At 37.2% G+C, this 14060-nt stretch overlaps 3 protein-coding genes across 5 annotated transcripts; 2 read left to right on the top strand and 1 right to left on the bottom strand.

Annotated features, from left to right (window-relative positions):
• The first annotated feature begins 416 nt into the window (after positions 1-416).
• Positions 417-5233, top strand: LOC105177133 (uncharacterized). 3 transcript variants are annotated; one of them, XM_088885297.1, is made up of 14 exons: positions 417-757; positions 843-987; positions 1314-1381; positions 1471-1524; positions 1610-1693; positions 1790-1875; positions 1955-2035; positions 2599-2729; positions 3399-3440; positions 4169-4245; positions 4365-4455; positions 4516-4621; positions 4762-4834; positions 4970-5233. In XM_088885297.1, the coding sequence occupies exons 2-14, from the start codon at positions 844-846 to the stop codon at positions 5136-5138; spliced, it is 1206 nt and encodes a 401-aa protein (XP_088741423.1). In that variant the 5' UTR covers positions 417-757; position 843; the 3' UTR covers positions 5139-5233. The 3 variants fall into 3 exon arrangements, with proteins under 3 accessions (XP_088741423.1, XP_088741422.1, XP_011098476.1); XM_088885296.1 differs by having other exon boundaries at positions 421-737; XM_011100174.3 differs by having other exon boundaries at positions 426-737; positions 4540-4621.
• A 336-nt stretch (positions 5234-5569) lies between these two features.
• On the top strand, positions 5570-8781 carry LOC105177132 (protease Do-like 1, chloroplastic). The gene is made up of 7 exons (XM_011100173.3): positions 5570-6041; positions 6165-6287; positions 6616-6787; positions 6978-7015; positions 7507-7855; positions 8013-8147; positions 8446-8781. The coding sequence occupies exons 1-7, from the start codon at positions 5632-5634 to the stop codon at positions 8521-8523; spliced, it is 1305 nt and encodes a 434-aa protein (XP_011098475.1). The 5' UTR covers positions 5570-5631; the 3' UTR covers positions 8524-8781.
• Positions 8782-8941: 160 nt separating this feature from the next.
• Positions 8942-11766, bottom strand: CA2 (carbonic anhydrase 2). The gene is made up of 10 exons (XM_011100171.3): positions 11539-11766; positions 10900-10961; positions 10656-10805; positions 10526-10574; positions 10310-10426; positions 10159-10212; positions 9972-10057; positions 9622-9727; positions 9381-9539; positions 8942-9121 (listed from the first exon to the last, which is right to left on the bottom strand). The coding sequence occupies exons 1-10, from the start codon at positions 11731-11733 to the stop codon at positions 9080-9082; spliced, it is 1020 nt and encodes a 339-aa protein (XP_011098473.1). The 5' UTR covers positions 11734-11766; the 3' UTR covers positions 8942-9079.
• Between the last annotated feature and the right edge of the window lie 2294 nt (positions 11767-14060).

The following is a 14060-nucleotide window of genomic DNA, read 5'->3' on the forward strand; positions in this document are numbered from 1 at the left end:
AATCCCCCTAGGCTAGCTTTTGGAGTGAAAACACCTAGAAAATTTTCTATTGAAGCTTTAAAATGGTACAACTAATTATTTTTTTTAATTTTTTTAACATTCAGACACCCAACACATGCATCCACTCAAAGTTCGAATATAGACCTCCTATAAAAAAATTTTGTATCTGAATCATTGGATTGTTCTTTACGGGAATTTATATTAGATTTAATGGTTGAGATTAGAGAATTCCATATGATCTTGAGTTTCATCGAACCCATATTGAAAGTGGGTCAGTCCATAACTCAAAGCCAACTTCATATTTTCTTATGAATCGGCCCAATTCACAACCCACTATCTCAGCCCAAACATAGAGGAACTGGAGCGATTGCATTGAAGGAACAGGAGAGAATGCAGAAAGGGTCGGATTATTCGTGCCGGGTCCACACACGACACGTGATGCGGATCCGCTTTCTTCCGGCGCCACGTCATCTGGTCGTACCTTCGCTTCACTAGAAAGTAGAAACGGTCATTACGAGGGTTGAGGAATTTCCGCTCCGGGACTAACAAATCCCCGCCATTTCTCTCCACACTTGCCTTAGTCATCACTCATAGTTTTTTCTCTTGAGCTTAATTCTACAGAAAAATCGTAGTAAGCGTGAAATGGGGAACTGGTGGTCCTTCGGAGAGCCGCCGCCACCGCCCATGGTGCTGGTTCCGCCGCTCTTCGATTTCCCTCCTCTCGCCGCCCGTACTAGGTTCAAGCTATTTTTCGCATGTACCAGCATAACATTTCCCTTGTTTTTTTTTTTTTTTTCATTGGACTGTTGGTTAAGACTTAACAGTTGTTGATGGCAATGTAGAATGCTGGAATCATCGTACGGATTGTTGTTTGGCAAGCTGGCTTTGAGGTGCCTCTTCGAGGACTACTTTGAAGAAGCAAAGCATTTCAGCACAAGAATTATGCTTAAGCCGATTGATGATCCACATGTTGATTTGATTGCCACTGTATCCCTTACATTGTTCTGTTTTTATTTGATTCTGTGATTTCCCTTGATATGCTCATAAATAATTATGACTTTGAAATGACTCCGTATGATATGTTTGAGTATGAAACACCAGGTGAAACCATAGCTGCAATCTAGATAAACAGTTGTTTTGAATCTCATTACCTACAACAGTCTATAACTAAAGCTTCAGAAATAGCTGCAGGTCTTATTTATTATAATCTGAAGTGAGCTATCTCATTTAGTTTTTGAAGTCCTCGGAAGGGTGGAAGACATAACTACCTGAAGTAAAGGTGACAAGATTTCAGTGTTCCTTAGCATGTCCAGGTTTCTGGTCCAATCAACCACAACCCAGAGGAGAAAATTGTAGGAAATGCACAGTTCCGCTGGCAAAGGTTTTTATCCGTTTAGATACATTGGATTTTGGTGCCATTTCAGTTCTTTCTTGATGGTATTCATATAAAAATCCATTGTTCTTTTGTAGTGACGTTGATGACCCTCACACATTTGTTGATCTATTTGTTTCAAACACTGAGCCGTAAGAGCCTATCTTTTATGAACCTTTGTTTATCTGCTCTTGTGGTAACAAACAACTAAATGTTTTCCGTGAGTGGCCTGTCTAGGATATTACTGATGAGATCCTGTGCGTACTACCCCAAGTTTGGGTTTGGAGCATTTGGCATATTCCCTGTGCTTTTGAAGCAAAGGTTACTTGCAATTTTTTAATACAGATAATGATGCACCCATTAGCAAGTTGGTATATGTCCACTTGTCCTATGTTTATGACATCTTTGAGCATTCAGAGTATCTTCTGAGGATTATGGCGTCATGGGTTTAAGATATGGTTCTTCAAATCTGTCGGTTGGAGCTACAGTTATTCCTTTCCCTGGTATCTCACTTAAGCTGATATCTCATTTTAACATGCAAACAGAGGTAGTTCTTGTCTTGACTTTATTCTTTCCTCACAGCTGGAGATGAATTCCCAAGAAATGCATGGTTAGTGAGCAAGATGGGAAGGTTAACTGCTGGAGTGCAATACGAACCAAAATGTAATTGTTTTTGGCTCCTACATTTGTTTGCTCTCTTTCACCAGAACTTTCTTCAAGCCATTTATTACAAATTACACCACCCTGCTATGCTCCATCTGTAACCTCAAAGGGCACATTTGATTTTGCTGACACTGTATTGCACTCGTGAATTACTTAAAAGGTTATTTAGTGTCCCTCAAATTATCCTGTTTGGCACCTATATTTTTTTTGTTTTAGTTTATCAAAATTTTCTTACAATAAGGTGTTAAACTACCCTGTTTGTGATGTCAGAAGAACTTCACGTAATTTGTTTAGAGAGAATGCTAAACTTTGTTTTCTTAGATACTGCTAGTTTCTAAAGTACTTTCGGTTTCATGACATTTGTGTGTGTCCTCCATTAGCATTCTGTTTGGACTGATGCAGTTTTGGTTGTAATACATATCTTCCAAGTTGAATTACTTGAAAACAAAGTAATGACAACTTATGGAAAATTATGAAAGTTAAACACAATTGTCTAAATTTTTTGGTTTTTTCTTTCAATTTATACATGATATCTTATCATGTTTATTCTTTGTGATGTTTAGTTGGAAGCAAAGACAGAGCAGGATACAAAAACTTAGCCAATTGGAGCTGTGCGATCGGTTATGGGTTAGGATCAGGCAGTCCATTGAGCCCATCATTCAATTTTGGACTTGAACTTGCTAAAAATTCACAGGTTTATATATTTTGAAGTTTCAGCGCATTAATCTAGCAATTTCCATTTTGCAGTCAAAGTTTTTCTCCTAACTCAATTTCTTAAGCAATCTTCAGGTAGAATTACTAAAAATCCGCTAACATAAATGTTCTTACAGAAAAGTTCATGTATTTTCAATCCAATAAACCTATTCCGCGAGACTTTACATTTGAATGTGCTCACTCTTTGTAAAACCTTAAAAGGAATAAAAACTAATGGTTCTCTATTTGAGGAAGTAAGGTTGTTTCCCCTTTTCTTTTCTGTCTCTCTTGCAACTTGTAAGTTACAGCGACATGGTACATCAAGATGAATTCTCAAGGCGAGGACTACAACAGAAATCTGAGCACAATAAATCTAAAGTGAAATCTTTATGTGGTAAATCTTGAATTAGTCAATTCTAACCAGGCCTTGTCCATCTGGCCGTATCATGCTTTTTATGGTTTTCAGTTTCACATCACATGTCGATTTATTTGATTTCTAGTTAGCTTTCCCCCCCCCCCCCCCCCCCCCCCCCGGAAGTCTGAAAGTATGGGGGGAATAGTGGGTAGTTGTGGCACTCTTGCTTAACATTGTAAAGGGCATACTGAATGCTTCTCTTGTTTATTTTGTATTATATGTACAACTTACAACTTTTTATTTGTGCATCTGCAGTTCATTGCTTCTTTCTATCAACATGTGGTGGTCCAAAGACGGGTCTCTCCCTCCTCTCTCTCTGCTATCTGTTTGTGTGTGCTTGTGCAGTCATATGCTTTTAAATGTGTTTGAATTCACATATTCACCTACTGTACAGGTATATAGGCATGCAACTAAAAAATAGTTAGATAAAATAAGTAGCTTGATTTAAATAACGCGCACCATTTAAACTGTGTTACAAGCGGTTCCTGAGTTGTTGAAGTATCACTGCCTTTATGAATATACTCTTCAAGTTGCCGCAAGCATTGCTGTTTATAGAACAGGTTCTGAATTGATTATCAATTCCAGATTTTGTAAAAATGCGTCTTTTCTTATAGAACAGGTTCTGAATTGATTATCAATTCCAGATTTTGTAAAAATGTGTCTTTTCTTAATCTCGTACTATAGAAGGCAAAAGATTGTATTTGGGCCATCAGTTCATAAACGGGTCTTCAATTCTAGATGAAGAATTCATATGCATTGCAATAAATGAACTTCATTGATTCTTCTAATGTTTTTATGTTTATCACACATACCATGGACATTTTAGACAAAAGTTTACTTCTCTGGCTTTAGAATTCTTTTTTTCAGAGGGTTACTGTGTGAAAAATGCTTAAACACTGTTGTAAAATTTCTGCAAAAAACTTATTTGTTTATCTATTTTACATTAGCCTATTTTCTTGCTGCAATCTTTTTGGGCCCCGTGTTGGGGATATGACTGACAAAAGCTAATTTCTGCCATGACATAGGTGAAAAATCCACTTGAGGAAGATGAAATAGTTGGAATCACTAATTACATTGACTTCGGTTTTGAGTTGCAGACGAGGTACTTCTACCATTAGCTACACAATTTAATAGGACCCATCTTGTCTTAAAGTTTGTTTTGAGTTCAAGTGAATATGTGGCACTGAAACAAATAATGAACGTTTTCAATTTTTTCTGAAGCGTTGATGATGACAAGTCGTCAAACAATATTCAGGATTCCACTTTTCAAATTGCTGCATCTTGGCAAGCGAATAAGAATTTCTTACTCAAGGTAATTCAAGCTAAACATTTGTGTCAATATGTGCTAATTTACTGACAAATTTGGTTCAAGACATATGTCTCTTCATTTCCTCAGGGAAAGGTGGGGCCTCTCAGCTCGTCAATAGCATTGGCTTTCAAATCATGGTGGAAACCTGCTTTCACATTAAGCATGTCAGGTATATTAGCGTAATTTCCTGAATGGGTATAAAGCTGTTCTTTTCTAGAGATGTATCCGTACAATTCAGTCCAGTTTAATTTGTACACATGTGTGGCTACGTATTACATGTTTGAGCATTAACAAATTGTTGGATTACAGCTACTAGAGATCGCACCATGGCAGAAACAGCCTTTGGATTTGGTATTCGTGTTGACAACATTCGGGAAGCAAGGTAAGATCCATTCGCTTGTCGTCATCGTTTGCATGCTTTAGAAAGTTCAATTAGAGCTTGATATTTGAATCACAAAAATGCTTCATCCATCTGCTTCATCTATCTGATATCCCAACATTGTTTTACTGTGAGCAGTTATCAAAGGGCAGATCCCAATTTTGTCATGCTGACGCCAAATAAAGAGCATCTAGCTGAGGGCATCCACTGGAAAAGTGGGAAAAGACCAGTGCTCCAATCAGATGTTAATTCTGGAAATTTTGATGGCGTGCCCAAGGAATTGAGACCCTTGAATAAAATTTTGTAGTCTGTAGTAACTTCTCTTTACACATGAATATTATACAATTTGAGGTTTATGTTTTTTTCACATAGCGTTTCAATATCGAGAACACGTTTTCACCACTTTCCATCTTTATTTCTTTTAACTTTTACGCTCAGCATAAGCAATCGGCAATCCTGGAAAAACATGCGTTACCAGAAGTCGATGGGCCAATGGCATAGTACTTGTAATAGGAAAGCGCTATATAATCATCTAAAATGGAGCCTTCTTCAGTAAGCGTGTTCGAGTCCACATATGGCGCTAATGGCCCAAAACTTTATAGGACTCTGCATGTGGGCCGTTTAAATGGGTTAGGCCCAATTAAATTAATTTACCTTCACGGAGAACTCATTCCCCTCATCTAAAACGTGCCACATATGAAAAAGAGAAATAATTCTGAATACTTTTTATTTTCGTATTAGAAAATTCCAGTGACCAATTAGAGAATTTTGGCTCTTTCTGCGTAGCTAACACTGTGAAAATGGCTGCTTTAGCTTCTACGTTCTTCTTTTCCCCTCCAAAACTCTCACTCTCTTCTTCGTCTTCAAATCCAGTCTCCAAATGTTGGCCCGCAAAATCTCTGTCGCCGGAACATCGCCGTAACTTAGTCTGTAAGATCGTCGCTTCCGCTCTTGGCAAGAGACTTACTGTCACTTCGGAGCTCTCGGATGAAGATTCTTCGCATAATAGCTTCAAACAGCTCGTGGATTCAGCGTTCGTGCTCTGCGCTTCGGTCGCGTTATCAGTTTCGTTGTTCGCTGGTGATGTTGATTCGGCGTCTGCTTTTGTAGTTGCGACGCCGAAGAAATTACAGCCAGATGAGCTGGCTACAGTTCGTCTTTTCCAAGAGAACACTCCTTCTGTTGTATACGTTACTAACATCGCGTCCAGGTAAGAATTTGTGACTTGAATTTTAGCATGCTGTTTATTATTCTTTTATTTTTAAACAAAAAATAATAGGAAATGTGTTGTGTAGTTTGAGTTTTGACTTTGGGGTTGATAATGTATGTTTAGGCAGGACGCGCTTACGTTGGATTTGCTGGAGGTGCCTCAGGGGTCAGGATCAGGATTTGTATGGGATACGCAGGGCCACATTGTCACGAATTATCATGTGATTCGGGGTGCATCTGATGTCAAGTACTGAATCTTGTTTTTTGTTGTTTTGATGCACTTGTTACTTACAGTTTGTCCTGCGAATAGTCCAAGAGTTTCGGGAAGGTTTTCTCCATCTACCAATTTAGGACAACTGAAATCCTGATTGGCCCTGTATATTATATCTTTTGCTGCACAAGTATTTATTAATAGACACAGATAGTAGAGTTTGTGCGCCCCTTGAACATGTTTGCCGCTGCTATCCATTCTATCGTATAAGCTGCTCTGATATTCATATGAGCAAAATAGTTATAATATAATTTGCTTATAGGATATTTGTTATTCATTGGTTGATCGTCTAATGTTTGTGTAGGGTTACTCTAGCAGACGAGAGCACATATGATGCAAAAGTTGTTGGTTTTGATGCGGATAAAGATGTTGCCGTTCTCAAAATTGACGCGCCAAAAGACAAGTTGAGACCAATACCAATTGGTGTATCGGCGGACTTGCTTGTTGGTCAGAAAGTATATGCAATAGGAAACCCTGTAAGCGCAGGGAAACTTTCCATCCATTTTCAAGCTTTTTATGCATGTGTTTTACATTTAGTCAACATACCCCAGGAATGGGATCTGAACATAGTTATACTGTGATCAAAGGCACAAGTTTTATATGTACTGTGGATAGCATCATCAGCATTTGATTAACATTGTCTTTGATTCAATTTTTTTCTCACAGTTTGGGCTTGACCACACACTTACAACCGGTGTCATCAGGTATTGTATTTATGAATTATACTTAAATCTTTCAGAAACTAATATTATTTATACTATTTCTTGGTTTTAATTCGCGAGATGTATAATTGGTATATTCTGCTGGACGATTTTCTTGGTTTGGAAAGTAAAAATTTGTGGAAAGTAACCTAATTGTTCAAGCTGTATTCGCTCCTTTGACATTGATATTACATGCTCTTTTGGCATTATAATACCACAAAAGAGTTGATCCATACATTTTGCAGAGAAGGCCCTCGATCACCTCCCTTTTCTTTTCTCATTTATAATGTTTATAAATTGTAGGGGCACATGATTGAGTTGCTTAATCACATGAATCAGTGGTTTTCCAACTGTAGAACAGAAACTTTCTTTCTACATGCCCCCTATTATTGGTTCATCAAGCATAAAGAACACTGAATTAGTACACCAAACAAGTATTGCATATGAATTCATGTGCCGTGATGTTATACTTCATAGATTCAAGTTTGCTGCAGTGGACTTCGTAGAGAGATCTCAGGGACAACTGGTCGTCCAATCCAGGATGTCATCCAGACTGATGCTGCAATTAATCCTGGCAATAGTGGAGGGCCTCTTCTTGATAGTTCAGGGAACCTTATTGGCATAAATACAGCCATATATTCTCCGTCCGGTGCATCATCTGGTGTTGGATTCTCAATTCCAGTTGACACTGTGAGTGGCATTGTTGATCAATTGGTCAAGTTTGGCAAAGTAACTAGACCGATTTTGGGAATTAAGTTTGCGCCTGATCAAATGGTGGAGAAACTTGGAGTTAGTGGGGTTCTTGTCTTGGATGCTCCTCCAAATGGGCCAGCAGGCAAAGCAGTATGTTTGTTGTGAACTCGTTCACCTTCAAATGGTTCAATGGGCGTTTGCTTCAAATCAAATGAAATTTCATTTTGCTTCAAGCATTAGAGGTTGAATGTCCATGTTCATATGACCGTGTTCTGCTGATAGTAACTCATTAATCTTGTTCCTTCAGGGTCTTCAACCTTCCAAGCGTGATACCTTTGGCAGACTTATTTTGGGTGACATAATTACATCTATTAATGGAAAGAAGGTCTCCAACGGCAGTGATTTGTACAGAATCCTCGACCAATGCAAAGTAGGTGACAAGGTAAGTACCAACTTCAAATGCTACTTAACTTTCCTAAATATTTCTCTCTCCCCAGAGAGGACAGATATGATCCTTGCTGCCTGTTATTGTTTGCCACTGCTTGTAGATAAATGATTAGACTTCATATTGTTGAACAAAAATCTTATTAAAGAGAAGCTGAGGAAATCACCGCAAGATTGCCTTTTTATGCTAAAAGATCTGGTTTAACCAACGTTTTTGGCATGTGAACTAGTTAAGAACAGTTGAATTATGGTGGAAAAAGATAAAAAATTGAGTATATAATTGTTTTGCTGCATAGGTAATTATCGAGGTGCTTCGTGGTGATCACCTGGAAAAAATACCAGTAACCCTCGAACCAAAGCCTGATGAGACCTGATGTACCAACTCTTGATTGCTGTAAGTCTTATATTACATCAAGTAAATTACTATTTTTCTGTGTTATCCACTGAGCATTTAACATTATAAATAGTCCACGAATGGAAATGCTGTATGACAAACACTTGCTGAGCCTCAATATAAAATGTAGCAGGAAATGCAAGTAAAGCATTTTTCATGTCACTTCTCTTCATGTTAATGAGACAAAAGATGGAGATCAGATGATCATTTATTTAATTATTTAATATGTTTGATACAATCTAGTTGGAAGCCAAATCATTTTAAGCCATTACTTTTTCTGAGCAATAGTAGAAAACCATAATTGTTTATCAGTGTGTCAGTGGTTGAAATTCACTGTCTGTATCCAGTGGTATGTATTCACATTCATAGTGAAAGAGAAACGAGAGATGAGTAGTCGATTGTCAAAGACTTAAAATCTAGTTCTTGCAGTTGGTGGAAGCTTTTCTACAGAAAACAAGTAGGTTTTATTGTTTGTGAGATAATTATGAATACAGAGAATCCCATATCTCTGCGGAAATGTCCTCTTAACCATGTCCCTACATGAGCTTCCAGTGCAGTATTGTGGCCACATCTTTTACCTATCAGCCAACCAAAATACACAAAAAATGCCCACAATGAATAATTAACTCGAAATCTGAAACTCTTTTTTGATAAACAAAAAGGTTTCTTGTTATTGTACAACAAAAGGAGTCCTCGTCCTCACATTTATTAATAATAATAATATAATCATTTTTCTCATATAAGGGAAAAATACATCACAGTTTCTCGGATCAGAAAGGGTTAAAATAAGGGAACAGAGAAAGGGTCATCACTGTAATACAAGTTTCAGGTTCATACAGAGAGTGATGGCGAAAGCCCGAATTCGAGCCCCCACAGCTCGAAACTTCCCTTCACAAAATCATAGTAACCTCCCTTCAATGCAAGGGTCTTGTTCACCAGCCCTTCTCTCACAAACGGATACGACAGCAGGTTTCCAAGTGAAACGTTCACTGCCTCCTGTTGCAGATTTCAAACAGTAATTATTATTATAGTAAGAATCACGACAGTTATGATAAAACTTGATATCAAGATTCTTAACCTTTTCACATTGTGCGCATTGGTCGCCAAAAGGTTTGTCTGCATGATCAGCCAACACTTTGGCCTTGGCAGGTAAACAGATTTTCACCCAGTCCTCAATAAAGTCACTGAAGCCCATGCATACACAACATGCCATAATTACTAACTCAAAATCTCAGGATTCCAAGTATTATTGTGGTAAAAGGTTTAAGTTATTCAGAAAATTAACCAATTATATGGTAAGTGTACTTACCATATAATTTATGTATAATTTAAGAAAAGTACCAATCACATTTCAAATATATCACACTTGTTTCGTAAATGATTTTGGTAAAATTTTTTTGAGTTATTTCTGCATAGCAGAATGCTTACGTAGAGGAGGGTCCCTCAAATGGGAAGGACATGAGCCCCTTGATTCCTCCACAGGCACTGTGCCCAATCACCACAATTTCCTTCACCTGTAAAAATATATTCACTCAATTACCCTTTCCCATTTTCAAGATTTACAAACCTCAGAATTTCACCAAGCACCAAAACAAGAAATCTTGTCTAAATTCACCTTGAGGTGCAGAACAGCATACTCAATGGCAGCTCCAACTCCAGAGTACTTGGTCTGTTGCAGCAAAAGTAATATGTATTTGGCATTACACTTTATCACAAAGCTGAAGACTAGAAATGATTGACCTTGAAAGGATTAACAGTTAATTGACCTTGTCGTATGCAGGAACCATGTTAGCAATGTTTCGGACCATGAATGCCTCCCCTGGGTGTAAATTAAGCACATGTGACGGGCACACACGCGAGTCAGAGCAAGCAAACACCATATACTGTGCACATACAATCGCTCGTATCAATGTCAAGTAACGTAAACAAGCCAAATACAAACGTAACAAACTAATCAATAATTAGGAACCAAAATTATGTACCGTGGGGCTCTGGCCTCTTGCAAGCTCAGTGTACAAACCTGGCTGTTTCCTGAATTGTGCAGACAATTAATTATATATGTTAGAACTTCAATATGTTTATTCTTGTTCTTCTTTTCTTATGTAGACTTACTCATATTTCTCTCTTTTGAAGTGGATGAATCCGTTCTTCAACTTCTCAACAGACTCTGAATTGAGTGTGGCGCTGCCATCAGCTGTTTGCAACTCAGCTGTGATTTCACCAATTTTTGCTGCAGCCACAGGCCCCAGTTCTCCTTTCTCACTGCATGCACACCGTCAATTTATGTGTATAAGTCATTCAAACTGCAATAGAGATATATAAATATTTTAGACACCCACGTGTATTTTCAACAAACCTCAGAAGCTTCTGGAGGGCAGCAATGGCTTCCTCGTACGAGTCCTTTCCCATGTCCTCTCTCTGCAATTTTTCAATGCATGAGAGCGTTATGAATACTAATCAAGAAAAATAAATTTATGGTAGAAATAAAAAGAATAACCTACTCAAAAGCTTATAAGTAACAATTTGCTAATAATATTTGTTAGTATACAAAATATGCATGAGAACATATAATATATATATATATATATATATTTATATTTGTGTGTAACTTCAAATTAAGGTTGTTATATACCACATAAGGTGATTCAAACAAACGCCACGTATACATTTATCATTGTGCATGTCATAAAAGTCTTGTAATTGAGCAATTTATCATGTGAAAATGTCACCTAACAAAGGTGCAAGTGGCATAACCCTGTGCATTAACTTAGAAAGAGCCCCAACTTGCAAGAAACATGTGCAACAACATTTTATTACAATATGTTGCCACATGTAAAGCCAATAAAATATGTATGAAAAATTCTTATTCAAATCAAATTGCAGACACTCGACTAATTGTCCTACATGTAATGTAGCATGTGTTACGCCCAATACAAAGACACAAAGAGGAAGTGTTATAAGGTGAATGTGCTATTGATTAAGTGAGAGAGAATACCAAAAGGGGGTGGATGATGGGGGCAGGAGCAGCGAACACGGGCTCGTTGCGGATGAGAGAGGGCGGAGTCGGGGTGGAGTTGTTGAGCCTGGCGGAGGCGACGGGGCGGAGTGCAACTCTAGAGTGGGCGGAGGTGGGGGTGATGAGTTGAGAGACGAGGCAGCTGTTAATGGTCGACATTGCGCAATGAGACATACATTTCACTCACTTTATATCGAGAAATTTAAAGTGTTATTCTGGGCACTACATCTGAACATGCATATGCATGCATGTAAATGTATTGGATAATGAAAGCGAGAGGTGAGTGAAGCACAGCTCTACACTTGGAGATCAGGTTTCGATGTTGCTAATTCAATCTTCGGCCTCTCATCTTTCCCTGCAAAAATATCACCCTAATCCAGAATTTTTTAATTATTAATTAATTTCAGTGTCCTCATAATATATATGTTCATACATAACATGTACACCTCCACCTTCATTTTGCATAATTCCAATCATCTATTTTTAAATTGATATTTTATTTATATATAAATGATTAACGTGAATTTTGCAACTATTCCATTCTAAAAGTTTTTGAAAAAAACTTGTATATATATGGGAGTGATGGTCATGCAGGGCTAATTATTTTGCAGTATCACTCGTAATGTTATTTCCTTTTAGTTTTCTGTTCTTTGGGATTTAAAGACGTTCTGATGGGTGAAAGATCAATCAGATGATAATTATTTTAGCTATAATTATAAAGCCCAGAGTTTAGTGTTCTCTTTCCTCTCAATAGAATTTAATTCCCGAATGTTAAATATTTCTAAATGTTTTTACTTTACTTCAAAGAATATATGATTTTATTGATATAAATTAACAAATAAATATAATTTGAAAAGAGAAATGGAGGGAAAAAATATATATTTCCGGCCAAAAATGCATATATATATATATATATATTCTCTGAATTAGAATGGAAAGCCAACGCGGGAGCGACACGTATCAAGAGATATATGTGACTTTGATGGCATGCAGAAGAAAAATAATTCATTTTACAGTAGGATGAGGTGTAGAAAATTATAAATATTAATTGATAATAAGAAGAAGAAATATATATATACATATATATATATATATGCGGTGAGAGAGAGGATGAAGGATAAAAAGATAAGGCCCTATCTCTAGAACTTGGCTCCAATGCTCTACTTTATCTTGTTACAATCTCAATTGCTTTTTCCCCATCTCTCAACTCTTTTTTCTTCTACTCTGCATTTTTCAATTTCCCCTCTAAAAACTTTTAAGCCAAAGAAAAATATTATTCAACTTTCTTGATGGATGATGCATGCATGCATCTGTGTACCAAACTGCATGCATCACTATGCGCTACCACTACCAGCAATGCATCACTCATGTTTACAAACTCGCACTATGATTGAATTATTACTCCACATAAATAATTAGCATAGGATATAATTTTTTCTCGAGCATTGATACAAGGATAAGAATTATAAATAAATCAAGTCGCCTATAAGGAAAAGTATTTAAAGAAAAACAATGAAAATAATGGACTAATTTATACTAACCTCTGATTCCTTTTCCATTGGTGAAGATTGGTTGGTCCATGGTAGAAATTAGATGGATCAATGCATTAACGAGATATTGTCTGCTTTAATTTAAGAGCTTGTTTTGAGAAAGTGTCTTACTAGGGAGAGAAGATTAAGACTTATAAGCCACTCAAACTTCTCATTTGCAACCAATGTGGGGTGTTTGCCTACATCAACATACTTCTTCAACACAATTAGGGTGGGATTTGAAACTAATAGTAGGCTAATAATGTGGGCGATGATGATATATTGTTTCATATTATAGAGTTATGAGAGGAATTGAACAGTGGGAGTTAGAGAGAATTAAAAGAGGGTGCAGTGGTGAAGCTGGAATTTAATTGTGGCCTTGCAATATTTCAAGAGCTCAAGCAGTTGAAGTTATGTGAACACTGTTGTGACATCCTTTCGACATTCTTGTGCATGATACAAGTTGATGACAACCCAAAGTTACCAAACTGTCCCCAGTCCCAGGACTAAGTGACCCAAGTTTAGGAAATGCACAGACTCTTTTATATTTTTATGGCGCCATCCGATGGCTTTTATTGTTAGTTTGCATACGACAGTAGCTACACTACTAGTTGCGTACGCTAAGAGACAAGTCGACTACATTAAGACGAATGTTGGAGAAGTATAGTTTATAGACTAACCATTGGAAACCACACATTAAACAAATTTGCTTGAGTCGAAATCTGCACCGTACAATATGGAAAGTAGGTGCAACAGAATTAATCCACATTTAAGAGCTTCATATTGTTTGATAAGTTTTCTCCCTTTTCGTTTTCATATTAACTGAAATCTGAGGTCCAAACATAGAGTACAAGTCTCACAGCATTTGGTGTATCACAATTTGCTGTATCAACCAACCTATGTCAACCGGAAGGAACTTGAAAAAAGAAAAAGATATATTGCATTTTTGTTATGGCAATAATCTCAGCAGTA

This window comes from Sesamum indicum, linkage group LG9 (genome assembly GCF_026168435.1).
Source record: "Sesamum indicum cultivar Baizhima isolate 11 linkage group LG9, ASM2616843v1, whole genome shotgun sequence".
NCBI lineage: Eukaryota > Viridiplantae > Streptophyta > Magnoliopsida > Lamiales > Pedaliaceae > Sesamum > Sesamum indicum.

Coding starts and splice junctions, on each gene's coding strand:
- LOC105177133 (XM_088885296.1), top strand. CDS start 643: ATGGGGAACTGGTGGTCCTTCGGAGAGCCGCCGCCACCGCCCATGGTG. Junction 738..842: donor CCTCTCGCCGCCCGTACTAG/GTTCAAGCTATT, acceptor ATGGCAATGTAG/AATGCTGGAATCATCGTACG. Junction 2,730..3,398: donor AACTTGCTAAAAATTCACAG/GTTTATATATTT, acceptor GTGCATCTGCAG/TTCATTGCTTCTTTCTATCA.
- LOC105177132 (XM_011100173.3), top strand. CDS start 5,632: ATGGCTGCTTTAGCTTCTACGTTCTTCTTTTCCCCTCCAAAACTCTCA. Junction 6,042..6,164: donor GTTACTAACATCGCGTCCAG/GTAAGAATTTGT, acceptor ATGTATGTTTAG/GCAGGACGCGCTTACGTTGG. Junction 8,148..8,445: donor AATGCAAAGTAGGTGACAAG/GTAAGTACCAAC, acceptor TTTGCTGCATAG/GTAATTATCGAGGTGCTTCG.
- CA2 (XM_011100171.3), bottom strand. CDS start 11,733: ATGTCTCATTGCGCAATGTCGACCATTAACAGCTGCCTCGTCTCTCAA. Junction 10,427..10,525: donor CAAGAGGCCAGAGCCCCACG/GTACATAATTTT, acceptor GTATGTGCACAG/TATATGGTGTTTGCTTGCTC. Junction 9,122..9,380: donor GGCTTTCGCCATCACTCTCT/GTATGAACCTGA, acceptor GTTGGCTGATAG/GTAAAAGATGTGGCCACAAT.